General features: G+C 31.0%; 1 protein-coding gene across 4 annotated transcripts in view; it reads right to left on the bottom strand.

Annotated features, from left to right (window-relative positions):
* Positions 1-23983, bottom strand: part of LOC119835011 (small G protein signaling modulator 2-like) — a 36937-nt gene that overhangs the window by 11010 nt on the left and 1944 nt on the right. Inside the window, exons 2-9 of one of the 4 annotated variants that reach the window (XM_038359602.1) lie at positions 22427-22536; positions 19252-19404; positions 9263-9429; positions 3305-3524; positions 2165-2282; positions 1642-1748; positions 897-1021; positions 272-388 (exon numbers count right to left, since the gene is read on the bottom strand). In XM_038359602.1, the coding sequence (XP_038215530.1) occupies positions 272-388; positions 897-1021; positions 1642-1748; positions 2165-2282; positions 3305-3524; positions 9263-9429; positions 19252-19404; positions 22427-22536 (1117 nt within the window). Of the gene's footprint in view, positions 1-271; positions 389-896; positions 1022-1641; positions 1749-2164; positions 2283-3304; positions 3525-9262; positions 9430-19251; positions 19405-22426; positions 22540-23983 lie in introns of all 4 variants that reach the window. The other 3 variants (XM_038359595.1, XM_038359613.1, XM_038359621.1) reach the window with 3 other exon arrangements.

The raw sequence follows: 23983 nt of genomic DNA on the forward strand, positions 1-23983 counted from the left end.
TAAAGGTATAAGATTATTCAAGGTGCATTCGTAATATTTTCCTCTTACAATTTAAAAAAAAACTACTTTTATCAAATTTTTATTGCTAAAAATACAAAACACGTTTTATTTTAGAAAACGAAATAAACTCTACAAAAAAAAACAGCTCCTTTAATACATAACATTAAAAAAAAATCAGCAAATAAATTATCAAAGACAATACAATTAACACAGGCACAAACAGCAAAAACATAAACAAAACGTCAAAGAATAATAAAAAAAACAGACATACCAATCGACACAAAGCGTTCCAGCGCACGAGCGCCTGTACACAGTACAGGGGGCGGCGCTGCACAAAACACACACGTTCGGACACGCCGACACATGCACTAAGTGGCAACGTAGGAGGCTACACACGTTAAGCACAACTAGTGGCATTTAATATAGTTTTTTTTTTTTTTTTTCATTTAAACATTGCTAGTTTGTAGACTTTACGAAATACCACAATAAGGTATGTTTCTATAATATGCAATGAAATCAAAAAATAAAAGATATGCCTTAAACATTATTTATTTTAAATAATTGTGAAATATTCTTTGATGAAAAGAGAAGAAAAATACATATTTGATACCAATTCATGTTGACGAAAATACTAATATGCTTCCACTCCTATAACAGTTGTATCGGCATCGAAGGATCAATTCTATTTTATTTATATGTAATATGTATGCATGCAAATTCAGTCTATACAAAAAGCTAAATTTATATGCAACTATAAAAATGCGGCATCTATACATGATTTGCTACGATTTAAACAAAAAATGTAAAAATATAAAATCAAACTATATAAACAAAATGTTTCAAACAAAAATGTCCACTAATGCTACGCAAAAATGGTCAAAGTTTTTTTTAAATACCTCTTATCAATTCCTTCACTTTCCGCATAACCATTCATCAATTGGTTGGGAGTCCACTTTATGACGAGCCCAGCAGCTGTCTGATGAAGGCTTAGATAGCCTGGCATCGGTTCCTCTACATCTTTCTAAAACGCAAAACCAATTCCATTAAAGTAATACGAAATATGTTTGTATTGGATACTAGCCAACTCGATTGCAACCTTCATGAACATTCGATGCTTGAATACGTTGTTATTTTAAAGAAAAATATATAACTGTAAGACTGTAGTATTATACTTATTAGTTATTTGGCTTTGGTCAGTAGAAACAATTAGACACACAAACTTGTACGAAAAGGGACTTAAAACTGTCCTTGAATATGTAATAAAAATTAATTCGAAATTCTAGTCGAAAGAAACAAATTTTAAACCAAAACAAAGCTGATGAATACACACATTAAAGTAGATATACTTTAATGTGTGTATTCACAAAACGTATCAAAAGCAAGATTTGTTCCCGGCCTAAGCTAGCTGGTCAATATGTACACATAATAAATTAAACCTTAATCGGATTAGTTAAGGTCAAATTTACAAAGCATCACACACATTCGAATTAGTTGTCGTTCATATGATGATGATCTTTGTTACCAAAATGTATCTACGTATTGAAATTTACCAACCAAAAACAAATTAAAATCTTACTGTCAATATAGTCAATAAAAAAGACAAAAGTTTACATACAAAATATACATAAAATAATAACTTACAGGTTGAACTCTGACATTATTTTTTCCATACAAAAGTGTCGCACGCGAATTCTGGTGCAAGCTTTCTACATAATCTTTGGCACTGGATGTAGCCGCATTGCCCGAACCTAAAAATATTTATAATCTTATATTTATTTCTTGATGCAAATTAAGAATGAAGCTAACAAGTTACAAGAAAAATATGTTGGGCCTTCGCGTTTCATAAAACGATATTAAAAGTGAATTCTGTGTCCAACCAAGTCAATACTCTTTTATATCTGCAGTGAATTTGAACTCAGTGCAGATAATAACCGATCTATAAAGCGAATCTTTCAACCATTAGATTATCTTCTGCGTCTAGTCATGTACAATTTTAATTTGCTGATTTTGTGTACAAAATTATTCTTCTTATAATGTATTATGTCCAATAAGAGATAGATAATAAAAACCATGTAAATGAAATGTAAAAAAAAACCTAATAAGTCATGTTAAGAAAATACTAAAAGCACATAAATCATCACAATCACCAGGATGAATAACATACCAACGCTAGTAGCGACGCTATCATCAGACGAAGCATTGAGACTCCTCCTAAAGTTGAGGATCGGTCTTCTCACAGACGGCGGTGTCGTCGTACCCGCAGACATACGATGCCTTTGTACCTTTATTTATGCACAAAATGACGTCTTTTATATAAATTATAAACAACTCTAGTCACGAGCCAAACTTTGAAACTTAACTTCATAATACTTGCAACATTAGAGCCATTATCTGAAGTAATACTCCCAAGAGCTAAGGTTTCATCGTTACAGCATAGCCTTCGGGATTTAAACTTTTATAGCTCTATTCGTAAGCAAATTACATTCAATAAAATATTGCTTAGATCTTTACAACATGGAAACTTTATTAATGCTTCAATAAAACTTGATGAAATAAATTTAGCTATGGAAATAAATTTACGCGTTTTGTTTCGAAAGTAGTTTCTTTTTAATTAAAAGCTTGGTGCAGTGTAAATTTTCTCCTATATTGTCGATAGGAAAATTTAAAACAGTTCAACAATATAAAACGATGATTGAACAATTAAACAATTAAATCGACACGGCTCAATGAAATCTCGCTCCAATATAGAAATTGCTTTATAAAAGAATTTCTTATTTGAAGTATTCATTTTCGACTTTTTCGCTTTTTATTCCACGTCTTTGTCTAAAAACGTGTTTTACGCACGTATACACCCAAGAACATCATATTCAGAAAATACGTGCGAATTTTCAGCTACATTTTCATTATAAATATATTTGTTAAATATCACCTATATCGGTTGCGTTCAGACACTCTTCAGATTATATTTGGTGGAAAGTGATCATTAATTCTAGTTCTTTGTAATGCTCAGTGTCTCCTCCTAAACAAGGCTAATTGTTGTCAAACTTTTGGACCACATTCATTTCAGTGAATTATTAGATATTTCTTGTAAATTATTTTTGAAATAGTAGCTACTTACACAGTGAAAGCCAATATTATTAATATTCATAAACAGATTTTAACCTAACAACAAAGGCGGATTAAACTGGTGGACATAAACTACTGTCCAGAAAAAGCGATATCACAAAAGTCATGTGAAATTTAGCTAGATGATATGTTTAAAAAATAATAAATATCAAATTTTCTATAAAAATAATTTGCTCACCAATTCATCGGCTGGTGGGTCCGTCCAGAAGCATGCTGGTGCTTTAGCTTTAGAATATTCCAGAGCACATGGCCCCACGAGCAGAGAACTGAGAATACTGCCGTAATCAGGATCAGCAACCAAAGCATCCCTTTCGTAATATCTTGTTGCATTGTTTACCAAGTGCTCTATAATTTTTGATAATTGACGCTCAAATAACGCAATGCGGATCCACAGATACCTGTGTAAAAATAAAAAAATATTATAGTGTTTAATAAGCATTATAAAATACATCATTATTTACACGAAGAACGGGTTTTCTTAAAATGACTTAATTGATTATCCACGTTTTGTAGTATACCTCGCAGCTTACAAGCTAAATATATGGCAATTAGTCATCCTCGCTTATCCGGGTCATAAATCCTAAAAGGCTAGAGTAAAGCGGTATTTATTATAAAATTAAAAGCAGCATTACACAGGACTTTAGTACAATTAATGTATTTAGTATTTAACCCGACATTTCAAAGATCTAAATGTACCAAAGGAACTTAACAAAATTAGTACCTACCTACTACAAAACCTGCGTGATATTATATAGTTACCAAAAACTAATTACTAGGATAATATCAATCATGTCTCATCTGATATTCATGATTACGAAATCACCAATCGCTTCACGAATTCCCTATGTTGAGAAAAGTATCAAAATCAATAAGTTCCGACCTTCATGTAACTTAGAGGTTATTTCCTCCTATTATTACGGCACTTAAGAAAGTTTTAGGATCCCAGTCGTGATATTTTTTCACCTAGATAATAAAAATCTAATGAAATGTTATTCCTATTGTTGTTTTACGGCTGCCCATAAAGTCGCTATAAAAATTTGAGATCATGTCAACAAAAAAGCGTGTTTAATGTCTTTGCGGACTAACACATCATATGTTATGACTTTCTCAAAATATTTTTTCAGCAATTTTAAATATATAAAGCGTTATTGGCACTTGCCGGTATCATAATAAAATCACCTAACATAGGCAGTGTCAACTTTATGATTAATAGTCTATACACGATGAATTGCTCCAATATAATATCTTATTTATTTTTAGCATTGTATTAACATTTGAAAATCCAATAGTAACATCGTTTTTTCTGGGCCATTATTTAAAAATTATGCTTGCTTTACATAATACGACTTCATTCAACTCAATCGCGAACAAAAATCAAGATGCCATACAAATATCACTCGCTTTTGATAAGAATAGAACATAATTAAATGTTGGAAAAGAGGGGAAAAAGAGAACAAACTTTTTCCGATACTTGAGAATGTCTTTTGTCTTTATCAAACCCGTCGCCGCTAGTATAAATTAATGTTGGAAAGTAAAAAGGCGAAGTTGAAAACACTGCTGTTCCGTGGGAGATATTTAATAAACGCTGTTAATAAATGAAAATCAAATTCAGTGAGGTATTAATGGAAATCGCTTGGAATTTGACCGTATAAAAGTGATAACCGCATAATGTCACTATTTAGCCAGGATCATTAACAATTAAATTGAATGAAATTTGTAAAAGCAAATTTTTTATTTAAGTATCATCATCATTATCATCAGCCCATATATATTTTCCCACTGCTGAGACACAGGCCTCGTATTAGGGGTTCAGGCCATAATCCACCACACTGGCCAAGTGCGGGTTGGCTGACGTCACATATCGTCGAACTAAGAGTAAGGCAGAAGCGTTTGCCGAGAAATTGTACAAGTAAATTGAATTATTAAATAACTAACACAGATTTCTTGTAGCAGAGTGAATAACGCGTGAGCGTAAAACCGAGGGGTCCTGGATTTGATTCCCAGTGGGGACGCAATAAAAACACTGTCTCAGTCTCGACACAGAAAGCTACTTGTCCATAAAGTAAATCGATCAGTGAAACAAATGTACACCAACGACAGCCCACTATTGGGGCATGGGACACCATACCCCAATAGTGGACACGGGACATCGCACATTGTAACTAAATTATTCGATACTAGCTGTTCGCCCGTGGTACATATATAGTCTATGTTACTCGTGGATTATATAGCTTTCGAATGGTGAAAGAATTTTTAAAATCGGTCCAGTAGTTTTTGAGCCTATTCATTACAACCAAACAAACAAAGTTTTCCTCTTTATAATATTAGTGTAGATAACCGAATAGCTCGGATCCCTTTGTATGCGAATGCAAAATTCGTTTCTTTAAAAAAAAAATAAAGTCTGAATGAAGAAACCTTCAATAATTGTCCCATGATTTATCAAACGAAAAATCAAACCCTACAAAACGAGAAATAGCAGTATCTATTCAACGAAGCTCTCAGACCGATAAGAATTCAATTTTATACCGCTATCAGAGGCTTTGTGCTTATCTCTTGATCCTCTAAAACTGTTAATGCCGAGATATATTTAGTATGCGCGATTTCTTCTTACTTTCTTTTTAATTATTTGGGCTCATCGTTTGGGCTTATCTGGGCGTTTTCTTTAAAAAGTATATTGTTTTTTTATGGTATGTTTATTTTGTTTGAAAGAAGTTGCAATTGAGTTTTTCAAAATATTCGTTAGTATCGATTATTCAAAAACTATTGTAAAAAAACAATTTGTTGTTTAGAAAGGATGATTGTAGTAAAGTACTGATGTTTCATAATATGGATTTTATAACACTCGATTCGAGGTTGTGATCGAAATTGATATTGAATCCCTTTGAAACAATGTTTACACTTATAACGTATGGTGCGAGATATCTTGGCAAAATCTTCACAAAATAAAAATGTAGCCTTAAAACTTACTTTCGTTTAAAAAAATATAGACATTTCTTTTATTAAGAAAAGTACTTGACTAACATTGTTACGGCGCTAGTTAAGTTCCTCATTTTCATTGATATATTGAGATGAAAAATTTAACGAAGAAAGAACTTCTTTTATAAATGCATAAATTGTGGAGACCTCAGAAACAGTTACACAAATATATTTTTAGCAACCGCCCATTAGATACCTTTTTTAACCTTTTGCATTTTAAGTCCTGGTCAATACTAATATTCCACACAAAGAAAGTAAAACACATTCACATAATAGTAGAATTTCGATTGATTAAATTTATAACACAAATTTCAATCATATAAATCACTCACTTCACAGTCGTATCATTGAATCGGATTGAATGCTAATAAAATTTTATTGATACATTTGAGTAGATTATATTCCCAGATCGGATTATGCTCTTAATTAACTCGAGTCGGTACATATTTGACGTATCTAATAGTTGATTAAATTGTATGACAACCAGTGTATTGTTACTAATGTAATGCAAATGATTCTTTTAGTTACATTTGCAGTATTCATTGTAAAGAATTACTGAATTATGTATGTAAAGAACATACAAATAGCTCAATAAATTAATATAATTTATGCGTTGTAATTTGTAAAATTCCTCTCTGACAGTAGAGTGTAAAATACGTTGATACTTAAAGCTGGGTTCTCTCAAAATATCACAGCTTTTTTCTATCAGCCATTGCTGAATCATTCCGTTTTGACTTAGACACAATCTCTTTTTCTTTCATAAGTAGGACTCTCTAAAAATCTGAATCAATAGCCCGCCTTTCATAAATAGCAATTACTCAAGCGCTGCATTAATTCAATCCAAAGTAAACGACAATATTACACTCAGCAATAAACTTTACGACTACATAATAGTAGATTGAAATGCTGTAGTTACCAACATTATCAGAAATTAGAACGGCCTGTCAATAGCAGAATTATGCATGATTAAAAAAATGCGTATTTTTCCGCTTTTCATGAAATACTGAAACATAAATTAAATAACGTTTAACAAAAAGCAGTTTAAATCTTTCGTGGCGTTCAAAAACCTTTTTATTTAACAAAAAATTTATTATGGAAATAAATAAATAAAGATATGTTATCTCGACTAATCACTTATCATAATCATATAAGTATTTGTTCCCTCTAAGAAAAAATGCATAAACCTTTGAAATTCGTAAAAATATTAATTTAGATATTTAATCCACAAAATCAAAAATGCTGAAGCTTATATTACGTAAGTCGCTACAACGTACAAGCCCGAACAATGTATGTATTCTCTTTATGCAAGAATAAAGCACTCTTGCACTTTGGTCATGATTTATTACAGAAGCGCCACTCACTGAGAATGCTGCTTGAAATTTCTTTTATCCTTAAAACATAACAACTTTTAAAACATGAGGTTTTTATAACTTAAAATAAACGCAAAATACAATAAAAGCCTAAAAGTGATATTAATTATAAATCAATTAGTCGCTATGAAAGACATAAAACTGAAATCAATTAAATTCTCCTTTCATTTCTGCATAATAATGGGTATCAATTAATTGTCCTTGCGGTAAGCGAGATAGCGGCAAAACTAATTTCTCCTCGTCTCATCGCACCGCAAAATTTAATTTTACCAATAAATTTAACGATACGATTCCTCTAGTGTTTAACTTTTAGATGCGATATTATTTGAAGAGGGTTTATTTGTCTTTCCCTGATTTCCTATAAATGCACTCGAAGAGTTTCAAACACCGATAGCGTTTACAAAAGATCCGACAATTTTTTCAGAATTTTATAACGGAATGAATTAACAAATCAAATGTACAATTTCCTATATAACGAAATCTTTAGGGAAATTAATGTAGCCTACATCACACCATTGTAGCATACAATATAAAAAGCAATAGAGCAATATGAAAAGGATGTCTCTAACAATATTGATTCATTCGAAAAACCTTCACATAAGGCAACAAATCGTTGTAGGTGGTAAAATGTTTTGTCATTTATTCCATATCTTTGATCTTCTAAAACAAATTAGTAAGTATTCACCGTTATGAATAATATTTTTATCATAACTGTATCAGAGTAACGTTTAAGTATATTTATCTTGTCAACATGGCAGATAGAAATAAAAGAATTGTTATATTTTTTTACCTCTATACAATAATCTCCATACATTTTGACACTGCGTCCAGTGATTTAGTGTGGAAGAAAACGAACAGACACACAATTTGCATTAAGTTTTAAGTACTTGGATTTTTAGGATAATCTTAAGTTACAACAATTATTATTATATTGTAATATACTTTTTCCGTCTCCACGTTTAGAAATTTAAGAAAACCATATTATGTTAGATACATAATAGTGCTAATGATAAAAGTCGCTAAGAACCTATGCATATTGTAGATTTATAGTGAACTAAAACGGAACACAATCATAATAAGAAGGAAATAAGAGCAGGTCCACGTGATAATCTAATTGGCTATCGTATTGCGAGAAGCCTTTTTCTCCGGAAAAAAACTAATGAGAATTAACTCGAAGCAGACTTGTTTGTAGCAAATGTTTTACTTTGTTTTCTCTACAATTTAAATCATTTCTTTGAAAGCATCTGAAGCTATACTTGTTTTTCTTTTCCGCTTTTCCTCTTTTTACGTAGACGAAGCTTATTTTTTGGAAAATTTATAAAGTGTGTTTTGTATATTTTACATAGTACCTATGGTCGTAAATTTCACCGGCAAATGTTTATATTCTCTGAGGCATAAATAATAGTGTCTAAGCTACTCGACATGTACGTCTCGACATAAAACTAATCTATTACAGCTTTTTTTTATGCGCACTTATATCTGAATTTGTATTAAAAAATCATATCACTTAATTTAATACTTCTTTAACAAATACATAACTCTTTTACAGTCAGTTCTTTTAGTTATATAATATAAAATATAAACAGAAATACACATATCATAAACTAGCGGTCCGCTCCAAACATTATTAACAATAAATAATTTTTAACATCGGTACAGTAAATGAGATTAGAAATCATACAAAAAATATAAATATCGATTTAAATTAAGAAATAATAAATAGTCTAAATCGCTAGCATACGATAACAAATCATAAGTTGAAACAAACTTAACCAAACACATGTACATACCTAGACGTAGGAGGAGGTTGCGATGAAAGGAGAGACCCAGACCCTCGCTTGTTTAAAGGAGGTCGGGGTGCGGAAGGTCTCCTCTCCACGCCAGACGCCGATCTGGTCGCTGGAGCGCCCTCTGCTGCGAGCACCCTCGCTGACACAAGGGCTGCTTCGGGACAATTCTAAAAAAGACGGCATTTCTAGCAATCGATCGAACCAAAAAACTTCATACACATATAAATAAAATTTCATCACTCGACAAATGTCCCTCTGCACCGTGAAATAGATTATTTGCTAAATGTGTGGTGAAGTGCCTATCATCTTATAATAACACGATGGGGACATAATTTTATTAAAATAAACAACATATTTTAAGTCTTCTTTCTTTCTTCCTACAAAGAGCATTTTTAAGGAAAATTCTTAATTAAATCATATTCATTTTAAGCTCTTATCTGTGTAGTAATGAAAGATAAATAAAGTTCGTTTTATAATAATATTTAATATCTATAGAAATAAAATATTGAAAATACATGTTATTGCTGTTTACTGAAACAACACATCATTTTAGCATAAACATTAAAACGTAATTCGTAAACTGATATCATGACAAAGTGAGTATAAATTATATTTAAAGAATGCTTTTAAGGATAGTGAAAATATTTACATTCCTCGTTTTATTTATAAACTCAATTCACCCAATCGATCACTATAATTTGCCATTATTCTCGACAGAAATACCATGGGAATTCTAGTTCTCTTTTCGCATATCTACATACCCAGTAACATTTATTATGTTATTTTCATCATCAATTATCTGTTTATTTATGAATAGATAATTGAAATATACAGCTCATTACAAACATACATTTTTTATCGTCTAGGAAAAGGACCTGTACATAAAATATGAATCATATCCACAACTTAGAAATAATACTATAATTAGAGTAATTAACAAATGATATCACAAACAATTTTGCAATATATTTAGAAGCAAACAACATCAATTCATTCCAATCTTAGTCAATAAGAGTTAGGGTATAACTAACTAATCGAGTAAATTTTCAGTGAATTATGAATTTATTAAAAAGTTTATCCGAAAACCCTTGTGCGAAAGAGAAATAATTCACAGATATAAAGTACAGTTCCAAACTCAATATTAAATTCTGGATAAATCTCAATATTATGTTGGATGTGGAAAACTTTTACGAAATGTCAAATCTGAGTGAAATATAATGAGGACAGAGTTTTTTGAAGTTTTTATTTAGGTTTAATATAATGAAAGTGAATAGGGAATTGTGTTAAAATAAGAAGAAAATATTGCCTAAGTACTGGTGTTCCCATCCTAATCAAAGGGACAGAGATAAACTATTCAATAACGAAGTTACTTTTACGAAAACACGAGATTTTGCTTATGTTTTTAATTACAAAAAAATGTTGGCAACCCTGCTGACTTCAAAGCCTTCCAAGCCTTTATCATAAAACATATTTCGAATGCGCTGCAAGCTTCTAGCCTATCGGTCAGAGTTCGCTAGAACAAAGGGCACATTTTAGAAATCTTTTAAAGAAATGCCTTTGAAAGCTGAGAGTGGATGAATATGGCTTGTTAAATTGAAAGGTTTTCCATTTAGTGAAACTCATACAGAGTCCACTACTGAGGTTAACAAGATTTCCATTAGTACACATTAAGTAAATTTTTCTTAATGGATGTATGGTTTAATGTAATTTATATATTCGCATCAGTGTGATTTATGGGTTTGTCATAATTTTAGAATAATTAATAGGATATAATTAAAGTTCTGAATTTTGTTTATTTTTGTATCTTACACAGTATTCTAAATATTTATTAACTAGCTGGTGCCTGAACATATTTGCTAAAACATCATTATATTTATGTTATACCTTAACCGGAATATTGAAGTTCCACATCGGGTGTTCCAAATCTTAGATTTTAATTAATCATTCATTGAAATCCAAAACAAATGAAAAACAAACAAATAAACAAGACATCGTTTTTTATTGTGTTATTCTATGTCCCTAGATTTAAACGTTAAACGTATCTTATTTTTATACAATGTATTTGATGGAAATAGGTTAAGTTATCCAAGGAAGAATATGCAACAATGTATGCATATTTACTGAATTTTATTTTCCTTTAAATCATTATGCCTACTGGAGTAACTGAAACGTATAATAGCATCGTTAACAGAAAAAGGCACGCGATTTCCTTACGTGACTTACCGGTTCAATTGCTACAATATAAATGTCTAGAATATATATTTTGCCTTTCAGATTGAACGAATGCTTCACCTCACATCACGATATAAGAAAACCCTTAAAGCCTAATGCTTCGGTATAATGTATACAGCTCAATGTAAGGGATAGTTGGATTGGGAATTCCATTAAAATAAATACGAGGATTTTTTCAAACTAAAAGGCAGACGCTTGACCGCTATCATTCCTAAATGGTTAATATTAATAACAGTAAAAACAACTTGAGAATCACCCTTGCAAGAAGTCTCTAGTAATTATTTTGAAACCAACGTGTGTTTCTTTCAGTTTTATTCATAGATTATTGTAAAATTTTATTGTGCATACAATAGGATTTAATAATATTCACAAACTAATAAGGTTAAGACTTAAGGCATGGGAATAAGAGGACTACAAGAAATAGAATAGAGCACGCACACGTTTATACAATTAACGAATTAACGGTCTTAGCCGGCTCTGTCGGTCAAACACACACATGTACATAATATCAGAAATCGCACAGAAATATGAATACGCGATTCAATACAAATATATTGTTTGTAACACAAAAACATACAGCACTGTTAAATAATTCCATGCGAAATACAAGAATATTTAGAATTTAGCATCGTTTGTAATCGTTAAGGTGGAGAGTTCTCGTCTCGGAAGCCAAAACCCACTTCAGGGTTTCAGCGGCACAAGAGTAATTAAGTGAATAAGTTTTAATCGTTAAAATAAACGTTTAGAGGTAGAACAATTTTAAAGATAATATTTTTAAAGCATTATGAAACACACTTGTAGCTCATGTAGTCCCATTTAGATCTACAAGAACATCGGTGACCTTTACGTATATAAAATACGATTCACGGTCATACTCAAGTTCTGAGCAGAATTCTCAAAAGACTACCTGTCTTTAACCCGTGTGAGAGTCACATATTATTCTTCAATGCACACCTACTTTATAGCCTAAGCCATTTTAAATACAAATTAAGTAATTTTAGGAATGGGAATGTAGGTATGTATGTAGTAGCCTTTGACGAGCGAAACTGCGGGCGTCAAACTAGTAAAATTAACTGAATTGTCCTAAATCATAAAATTAATATCCTCTGTCAATTTACTTCAATACATTGAGTACAGAGTAGGCTGTATGTACTAAAAACACAAATAATGTGGCGTAAGCTGTACAAACCGCGTAAACCAAAAATCCAATAATGGCACAAGCGCGCTACACAAACATACTGTGGTAACGTACAGAAGTAAGATATCGAAATTGCTTTCACATTACTTTTAGTTATTGGAAATCCACAAATTCCCAAGAGGTTTAGAAATGTTTCATAATATTGAACAATGCCTTATACTTGCACGTGTTTGCTTGACCTATTTGTATTGAAAAAAATTGATACGTTATATACTGACCAGAATAAAGCAGTTCGAGTAAACGTACTTACTGCTAGACGTGTTTACACGTGGTTCTTATTTTGATAAGAAGTATATCTTTAACGGATGAACAATAAAAACAACTTTCATCCCTAAGTTTACACAGTAACTGTTTAGTAATATACGCCTACAACAGTCTTAATGATTTCTTAATAAATGATATGGTAGTATTTCTTCAATAATGGTTTCCCTTTCAAAAGGTTTTTGTCTCAAAATATCAAATTGCGAATCGAAATCCCTACCACAACGTTCAAAGTATTAAATGGAAAAAAAATCGTCCGTAAAAGTGTAAAGGATTTGTGTCGAATGATAAAATATTCGACTTTGTGAGGATATCCATCCAAGCTGCTCGATCTGTATTTCAGATTAAATTTAAAGATCCATCTCTTTATATTTCAGATACCTACATTTTACCTACAAACGAATTCTAATATATACTTAAAATTGACATATAAAAGTGTATTTTTATTAATTTATGAGAAATATACATGAACTCTAACTCAATTAATAATTTTAGGTCACAATATTGTTTCATAGTTTATACGAAAAATACGGAAATAGCAGATAATAATATTTCAGAATTCCCAACTACCAATATCCGTTTATTTGATACACAAATACTTGTGAAATGGTTCAGTTTGAACAAACCCTGGACGTGTATATAGCGACGTCAACCGAAACTAATTAGGTGAATGTGTGGTATATAAGCAAATATCACAATCCACCTTTGTTGTCGAAAGCGTGCGTGTAATCAAAAATATATTAGATTTTCCCTTACGAAACATGTTCGGATAGGTATTACGGCATGGAAAATGATTACCAAATTTCCAAGAAATATTACATTGTTACATACTGTAACACATGTGTTTAAAAATTGAAGCGAGGCTTCAGTAATTAACGACTCAACTTTAGTTGCAGAGAAAGACATGAAATAATCAATTGATTTATAAGATAATCGTTAAGAGAAGACTGTGTACTAACTTTTAATTCTATATTGACATTATTTATCAAAAGTAGAACAGAGTAAATGCCCAGATTTTCACTGTAAAACAATAAAGACTGATGTAACAACAATACATATATAATAATTGGATTAAATAGAATGTAATCATATATTACGGAGCATATACAAGTATTTGTATGTCACATTAGACGAAACTTAGTCATTTATCATAATAAACGAGCGCCATTTGCAACCATTACGCCTTTCATACAAACTTCGAGGATGATTCTGAAACACCAAGTCACTTACGTATTCCATTGTTATCCATCACTTTCCCGAGTGTTTGAATAAATGTTATCGGGAATGTAGGATAGTTTATGCTTATTCCATTTTGCTTCTTGTTCCACTATCAAAGGAAGAAATAATGAAACCACCTAACTACCACATAACCAATTTCTTAATAAAATATCAAACAAGCCTACACGTATAAGTGATAGAAATTTAGATATTAATACGTAAATAAACAAAATTTTATATTCATTAGCATCATCCAATAAAGGATCTATTGCTAATCAAAGAATCTATTGCATCTATTTTCATCGAAGTCAGCTAAAAATAGAATATAATATTTGCATTTAGACTTTAGAGATTAAATCTATGGAATTCAGATTCTAAGACATTATTCAAATAATTGCCTATCAACGTACAGTGAACGTTCCTTACAATCATTAAATTGAATTGAACACTAAATATAAGTAGTCATTAAATATTAAAACCACATTCAGATGTTACTAATATTTTTTCTTTAAACTCTTTTAAATACACTTAAAAATCTTATTTATCAAATAATGATATACTCGATGTCAAATGTGCAAGGTATATAAATATAAATGAAAGTGTGACATGTTGCCTAAAAGCAGGAGATAGATCTTAAGAGGACGGAATATGAAAACCATCATAATACACTCTGCGCGATTGTAATTTTGTACATATTTAGAGAGTAAGCTTGGTGATAGGTCCATCATTCCTAAAATTTAGCAAATATTAATTACCATATACGAGATGCTGTATACAAACAGTCGCTATATGAAATTGTATTGTATAATGTCTTAAAAGCTTAGGAGCTTTGTCGATGCTGATGAACATTGAGATAAATAGCTCGCGTATTATATATATGTCGTATTGTTATATGGAAACAATAGATTAGATATAACGCTAAGCTGAATAGAGTCTACGGGCCACTAACATTTCAGACCAAATTCCTATTAAATTGTGATATTCAATATTGAAGTAAATCGTACTATTATTAATTATTTGATTTATTATGATATACTTTTATGAATATATTAACGTATAACGGTAAGCGTTACTTAATATTAAAATATGATAACATTTTATTGAATTATTCATTATATTATATAGAATAAAAATAAGCGAATTTTAGTCTTTTATTAATAAAGAATTTTGTATTTTTCTTGTTTTTTTATTTAATAACATGAAATCTGATAAACTGACAAATCGTGTTATATAAGGTACATTGAAATATACAAGCTTTGAAAAAAAAACGAATATTTTATTAACGTTTTCATCAACTATAATAGTTATGTAAACCTTTGAAATAATGACAACTTTGCTGAATCAATTATTTTTTTACTCCGTTTAAAAATTGAATTCTACATCTGCTTTTTGTACTTTACTTAATCTTGTTTGACGAATCTATAAATGAAATACAGATTTGATTGTTTATCATCATATCAATTATGAAATATGAAGCATGTTTTAGCGGTAAATCTGAAAACATTTCTCCACTGTCGCATAAGGATCACGCGACAGTGGACCAAATGTTTTCAATTGTCTCATGGTACATTTACACATAAATACATACTTTTGATTCTATAACCGAACTAATTTTAAAAAATAATAAGTAAATTTGTTTAAAACCCATTTGGGGAATAAACCCAACACAAAACATAACTCCTCCAGGTGCAACACGATTGATGTGACGTAGCTTTGTTTCATTCTATAAGAACTAAAGACAGTTATTCCACGCACCCTTTACTATATTAAAATCGCATAGAAAACATTCTAGCAACGTCAGTAATGAAGTTATGTGGGATCACAGCATGATGTCCATATCGATTTTATGTAACCACCGTCATGCGTGTTACATAAACGCGGGCTCTGTTATAGTTAGGTCTAAATAACTTTTTTCGATTATTGCAATATATCTCGTAAGAGAATTCTTGATATTATAGACGTAAGTATTACAAATTCTGAGAGCTAAACATATTTTATGAGAATGAAATAATGTTTCAATTTCCATAATTTTTTTGATCTAATTTACATTAAAATCAGGCAATTGAAAATTTGTTTTCCATATTATCATGTACCTATGCAATTAAACATATATTTGTGAGCAATTTTATTTTACCCACTATTTTAACCGAAACGATTTTCTATTCAGAAAATAAGCTGAACATTTGGAAAAATGCTAAAGCAGTTTGTCGAAAGCTGGGCTTTCAACTAAATGAGGACTATAATTGATTACGGTCAGACGAAAACGTGAGCTTTCGATGTACATTTGATAACAAATCATGGAGCATTTAAAGATTTCTTGTTTCTTGCTTTAGGAATCAGAAGTCTGAATCACAATTAAATATTTAAAAAAACGTGTAATGGTGTATAAAATCTGTCACATTGCGATCGCAATTAGAGAGGACTGTTAATTACACAATCGGTAATCACGGACCTCACTGTAAGATAGTAAAGTTTGTCTACGAAACCTTAAAGCCAGCTATGAAGAAATAACGGGTACTTTTGTTAGAGGCCAAAACCCATTTTGGAGTCACTGCGCCCAAAGAGTAGGTAAGTGAGTATGCATGATTCTGATAACATGACATGCCATTTTTATAGAGTGTAACTGACTTTGTGTTAATGTTATCGATCATATAAAATATAAACCTTTATTTATCTTTTATGTTGATGTTTATTTCTGTTATGGTACATTAAAGGTTGGATCTGGTTAATGGTAGATTTCAGATCAAGGTTACAATCTAGGAGAAATTAAAATTTTCGTTAAAGTAAATTAAATTTATAATTAAGTCGCACAACAATAAAATATATTTCTTTAATAATTAATTGAGATACTTTAAAACTGTCATAGTAACAATTTTTAGTCTGTAAAATATTACAATAATAAATAATTAGTGAAAATGAAAACGTACGAAAGTACATCATATTAATTATTTTGTTATTTGAGACATGCATTGTATATTTTCTATATAAAGTTACCTTCATTCGCACGCTCAAAGTTTGTCAGTTCGTACTGAGTTACGTATACTCGTATAAAGTGAGAAACTAATTAGTGAATGTTTCGAAGCGACGCAAATAAAGGGGACAGCTGTAAAATTCATGCTTTAATCACGTAGTTTGTGAAAACCGTGTATTTTGCACATATCACGCTACCCTATTTGCATTAAAATAAATTATTCAGTGCCTACAAACATTTGTATGAATACATCTACGATTATATCGTACAAATGTTGGGAACTTCTAAGCTTAATGATAACATACAATATTTTGCAGCACTTAGCACTTAGCAAGAAAATTTTACCCCCATGAATGATAATCCTCAATGCGCTATCAAAAATGCGAAAGTGTCTTGGTTTGTGTTTTTTTCACGTCACGACATAACAGAGATATTTATGAAATGACTAGCTGCGTGGTTTCACCCACGTAAGTCCGTATCCCGTCGGAATATTGGGATAAAAAGTAGCCTCTATGTTATTTCAGTTGTCCAGCTATCTACGTACGAGATTTTATTGCTATCGGTTCAGCAGTTTTTGAGCAACAAACACACACACATCCTTAAAAACTTTGGCATTTATAATATTATATGTAGTAGGATATTAGTAGGATTAGTAGTAAGTAGGATTGTTATATTTGAAAGTAGTTAGGAAGCTAGATAATAACTGACATAGGGTACTTTTTACAGCGGCGATATCTCGTTCCTCGATGTTATATTCTCGTTCAATGTGTTGCGACAGAATGTGCAAAATCAATTTTCCAATTTTCATTGCTGAACCGTATTTACAGTTTTTCCGGGAATATAACAATTGGTTATTGAACTGTAAAATAAATTGGACTGTGATTTCGCATTTCATTTTGTCAAACTAAATAAACCTTTTAGTACTTCTATGTCAAATTAGGAATATTATTAAAAAAAAACAACGTGAAACAATCACATGATAATAAGTCAAAACGTAACTTTTTCAATCAGTTTCGTGAAATTCTTTTTACTAACTGAACTATCAAGGTTCTTGTCGATTCTTCTCCGTAGAAGAATAATTTAAATCTCGAACAGTATAGAATCTGCCTATAAACGTTTCGTTGCTGAGTTCGTGGTCGTTTTGTAATTATTTTGGTTATACCTTATAAATATAACGTTACAAAACTCAATTAAAAGAGTTACTTTTTAACATTTACCATTTTTGATTGATTGAATTGAATTGATTAATTGATATTACAGAAATAAATTAATGCAATATCAAAGACGTCACAACCCTATTACATCAAATTTGTGTAAGTAATTAATCATCGACTAAGCATAGTTCCCATACTGTTTCATATTAGGTATATGCTAAAATAAATTTTTATCGTGAAGTTATTAAAAGTTAAGAAATTAACCGAAACAGATAATTTAGTTAAAGAACTTTGTAATGAGAACAAAGTATTGGCTACAAATTTATAAATCGTTAAAACTTTACGCCAACTCGTTAGGTTTTTCATACGAATTAAGAAACGCTGTAAGGAAGTTGTGACTCTGGAGAGCCACACGCAGACAGCTTAGTTAAATTCGCAAACAAAAGTTCTCTAATTGTTATGTATGTAATTATATATTATAATCTGTTTCCTAAAGACAATTTGGTTATGTATTAATGCGAAAGATCTATCTTTTTGAGTGGTAAAATGAACTATCTTGTAAAACTACATTTTGATGAGAGTTCGTCGAGAGTTGCTTGATGCTTGTTTTATGTGGTCATGTCGTATCCCCATTTGCAATAATTTTACTTACTTATTCCTAATTTTAACTAAAATATTAAATCATGTCTCATCAATCATAAAATCCTATCCTACTAATATTATAAATGCGAAAAAATTGTAAGGATGTGTGTGTGTGTGTTTGTTGCTCTTTCACGCAAAAACTTCTGAACCGATTGCAATGAAACTTGGTACGTAGATAGCTGAACAACTGGAATAACATATAGGCTATTTTTTAGCCCGATATTCTTACGGGATACGGACTTACGCGGGTGAAACCGCGGGGCGCAGCTAGTACATCATGTAATTATAAATTTCAAATATTCAAATGACTTACCTTAGCAATTTTGTGCAAAAGTGCCGTCGTAGAGCTAGTTTTAAACAAGCCGAGGGCCCGTCGCCGCAGCCCCTGTCCGAGGCACGCCTCCACCGCTCCGCATAGCGCTGTTACACCTCCACTCTCTTCATGAACGAATTTTCTTGTTACCGCCTGTTGGATATACGACTTTAAGTTAGAAAATAAACGCCAAAAAATCATAAATAAAAAGGTATATAAATGTTTTAAAAACTTTTTTTAGCATTAAATATAGAAGTCAAAAAATATTCTGCTTTTGATAATATCTAACACGCGAAATATTTGTTTCAAAACATATATATAATAAGTTTCAAAGATCTTTTAATTTAAAATTTTCACTACCAATATACCAATTGATTGGCATAATACGTACTAGCCCACTATTACGTCGTCTAATGCCTGCTACCTGCCCTAAGGCATTTCATTCGCGGCCCAAACCAATTGCAAAACTTTCATCCTCTATTGCCTATTTCAACCCTTTTGGAGCTGATTTAAAAAAGGTTGTCTATGTTTGACCCTTGGTCGGTATCCTCAAATATTTTAATTTAAATTTTTGTCCAAGTAAATGCCGCGGTTAGCAATGAAATCGTAACGCTTTCCGTTACAGATAGACAGGCGGACATGCTATTATATATAATATCACCTGTTTTCCGGCCGCACCTTCGCTTTCGTAAAAATAAATTTTGAACTTTATCCATTTTTGTTGACGAAGCAGTATGACATTTTTGTGAATTTGGACTTAACCAAAAACACCTTATTGAATTACATAATTACATGTATATACCTATACATATGTCCATGTACCCACTCCTATTTTATTTTAAATCTTGTCAAAATCTGCCCAGCGGTTTTTAGGTAATTGACACCGAATAAAAAAAAAAGATTACCCACCATAGTTTAGCAATTAAACATTCACAAACATTCATTTCAAATTTCAAACAGAGTTATTATATGTATACCTAAATTAAGATAAGTTGCGTATTGGTATTCATTTTTTTTTTTCCAACAAGCAATGGCAACGCAAACTTTAAATGAAACTAACCTTTAACAAGTGTACTCAAATAATGAACATTAATAAGGCGTGATTCATCTCGACTAGAGCGGAAATGTTTGAAAAAGGAAACATTTTAGTTCTAATAGGTTCCGAGACGCTCACGGCAAAAGAAAATTCTTTAATAATCTTAACTCGGTGCAGTGCTGTTTGCAGGAATTTCTTTCTCCCTTGGAAAAATCAAGAGAATTATACGTTCGTGCAATACTTCGTATTAATCTATGTTGTGCTTTGAAGTAAATTTATAAAGTTACCTCAGCTTATTAGTTTTCTAAGAAATACACTTTTTTGTTATGAGCGCTACGAGTAGGTACCTACTGCTTAGTGTAAGGAATTATACTAAAATTATATGTATTTGTTTCTCTAAATCTGTATTTATTTAACTGAAAAATACTCATGAAAATTTAATAATTGAAAATTTTGTAAGACTCGTCGATACGGAAAAAGCGATTTTGTTAAGTTATTGGAATTTTATTTTTGTATCTAGATGAAATACTAAACCATAACTTCAAGAGCACATACATAGTTTTTTTAGATTAAGATACAATATAACGTTAAGTTTTTAGTTTTTTAGTTGAAACTAAACTGTTGTTAAAATATAGTTACCCGAATGACAAATTACAAAAAAGGTTGCTCGTCTCATTAGGATTCTAAAATGGTATCACTTATTGTATTTTCAGTATTATATTCAAAATAAATTTCTCACAATTTCAAAACACCTTTTATTTATTTATCCAAATATCACCTAGAACAATGATTTTACTTTCCGCTAATATCTAATCAACGATTTTTTTCTTAGGTACTGTACTATATATATATTCATTTTACTGGTCTGTTTCGTTCAAAATACAAAGTAACGTATATGAAAAATTTAAGACACTTAACTTACTCCCTCGGTTTTCTTAGCAAAATTCCAAAGTTAACCATAATGTTTATTAATGACTGTAGCCTTACCTTCTCACAAGTTATCACTCTTCTATTAGTTGAACGTAAAGATAAACTTATCAATAGTAACTAATAAGCCCCTTACTAACATGAGTAACTACTATGAGTAGTACATGGAGCGGCATACTGAATTTATAATCAGTTTATTGATCACTTTCTAGCGGTACTTGATTACTAACTAGACATGACAGCATTATTTTGGTGACTTCATTCAGAAATATCTTAAACATTTTCATATCACTACATATTATAAAACAAAGTCGCTTTCTCTGTCCCTATGTCCCTATGTATGCTTAAATCTTTAAAACTGCACAACAGATTTTGATGGGGCTTTTTTAATAAATAGAGTAATTCAAGAGGAAGGTTTATATGTATAATAACATCTATTATACAACTCCGAATTAAGGCGTGCGAAGCTAGTTAATTATTAAAACAAAGTATCTTGATGATTGCAAAACGTTTTAAAATCTATTGTGGCTTAAAAACTGATAAGCAGACGGATGAAATTGAAGAATAACTTCAATTCAACGTTAATAAATTAATGCGAACAAGCGAATTTATAATCCCAATAATAAGCACAAATAAGTATAGTAAATAGGTACTTATTGGGGGCGTGATGCCAGATTCCTATTGAGTATTAACATTTGGATGAGATTCTAACAAGAAAAATATATATTATATCCTGTACCGCCGATGGTATACACATATAGTTTTCCAAACGCTGTTTACGAAAAAAATACTTAAACAAGAAAAGGACAAGTACACAATTTCTAATTAGATTTTTTTCTTAAAATTTATGTTCGCTTAGATGGCAACCTAAGCAAATATATATACCCCTATATACATATATATATACCCCTCCACATTGCGCCTCTGAAAACGTAAGTGTGCATGCAGGTGGCCAGTTAGGGGTACAAACATGGAGATTTAAGAATACAACTAATAGGAGAAAAAATTAATCAAATATTTTATGAGTATTGTTTATGTAACGTTCCAAACTATAAGTTACGTTGAGCATAGTACACCATCGGCGGACAACCTGTATATATTTTTAAATATAAGTTTTCTCTCTAACATAGGATCAATTTTTTACTAGGATATAAAAAAGGTTCAATATCATAAAACCTAAACGACTAAAAAAGAATCGAAATATGGCAATACCTCTTCCATTAACTGCTTAACTTCCTTCTTGACAGCAGCAATGAGGCGCTCCTTTTGCTCGGCGCTGGGGTCAGCACTCGCTGCCGCCGGCATTTCTTCCGACCCAGACTCTACTGAGGAAAACACTAAAATTTTACTGAGGTATTTTTCTGGGATGTTTAAGTGGTTCGGTATTCTAGTCTCATTGGAGAAACGCAATAGGATACTTCGTCGTCATGCAATAAAAATATCAAAAATTATTTCAGCAATGTAGTAAAGAGTAAATTACATATGAATAAAATAAAAACACTAGATATAATCATCTAAATGCATTTAATTAAAAATATTACTCAGTGAATATAACTGAACTAACGGTCCGCCCAGGCTTCGCTCGTACATAATTTATAGCCTATAGCACTCAGGGAACACGTATAAATGCAACGGTGAACGATTTTTCTAAATCGGTCAAACCATTCCTGAGATTAACATACTCAAAGAGACAAACTCTTCAGCGCTATACACAATAATATTAGTTTAATAAAACGTCAACAACATCTTCTTATAAACTTTTTATTTAACACAAATCTATACTAATATTATAAAGCTGAAGAGTTTGTTTGTTTGTTTGAACTCACTAATCTCATGAACTACTGGTCCGATCCGGCCCGGTCTTTCAGTGTTAGATAGCCCATTTACCACGGGTGAAGCCGGGGCGGACCGCTAGTAGTTGATACACAACCAATTATACACAATAACATTAATTTGTTGACATTATTTAGATAAAATATTTATATTGAACCGGCTTTTATGAGATTACAATTCATTGAAACAAAGCTAAACCGACTTTATTATCAGTAATTTTCCGTTATATGAGTACCTAACTAAAGATACGCATGCTGAAATATGGAATGGAATTACCCTAGTCCTATTAACTCATTATAAGTAAACAAAAGAAAAACTTTAAAATTATAAATATCTGAAGATGACTTTTACGTTCATTTAATTACAGTAATCTCATTAGCTAATTAGATAAAAAGCCTAAAAACCAGTTACTATAATGTAATGCAGAAATGTTTAGTGTAATAATAGCTTCAATTACAAAATAAAATGTTTAACAAAATGTAAACAAAAGCGTAATCCCGCAGTTTACCTACTCACGTAGAAAGAAGTCATTAAAATGTAAATGGTGTTCAAATATTGATGAGTGCTTTATTTTGTTCGAATCGTGCTCGGATAAAGTAGATAATAGCGTCCAATGAAGCTATTATTCGCTCGGTTATCTATGAATGATTTGCTTTCCAATTGTCAAAATTGTCTTTGCAATACATTTCGAAAGAAGTTATTATAAGTAGTCCGTTATGAATTAAGCGTACTACAGTATAGTATTATGTTATCTGTGGTACTAAAAACCACCTACAATACGAAGTTAATGTCAAAATAATGTGCTTATGAATAAATGTTTTAATGTTTGTATCTATTATAAGAGTATTTTAATAAAACCTAAAGCTAAATTTAGATTTTGGATTGCTTAACGTGATAATATCGTTTATATATAATATACATATTTACAATACTCTA

This window comes from Zerene cesonia, chromosome 2 (genome assembly GCF_012273895.1).
Source record: "Zerene cesonia ecotype Mississippi chromosome 2, Zerene_cesonia_1.1, whole genome shotgun sequence".
Lineage (NCBI taxonomy): Eukaryota > Metazoa > Arthropoda > Insecta > Lepidoptera > Pieridae > Zerene > Zerene cesonia.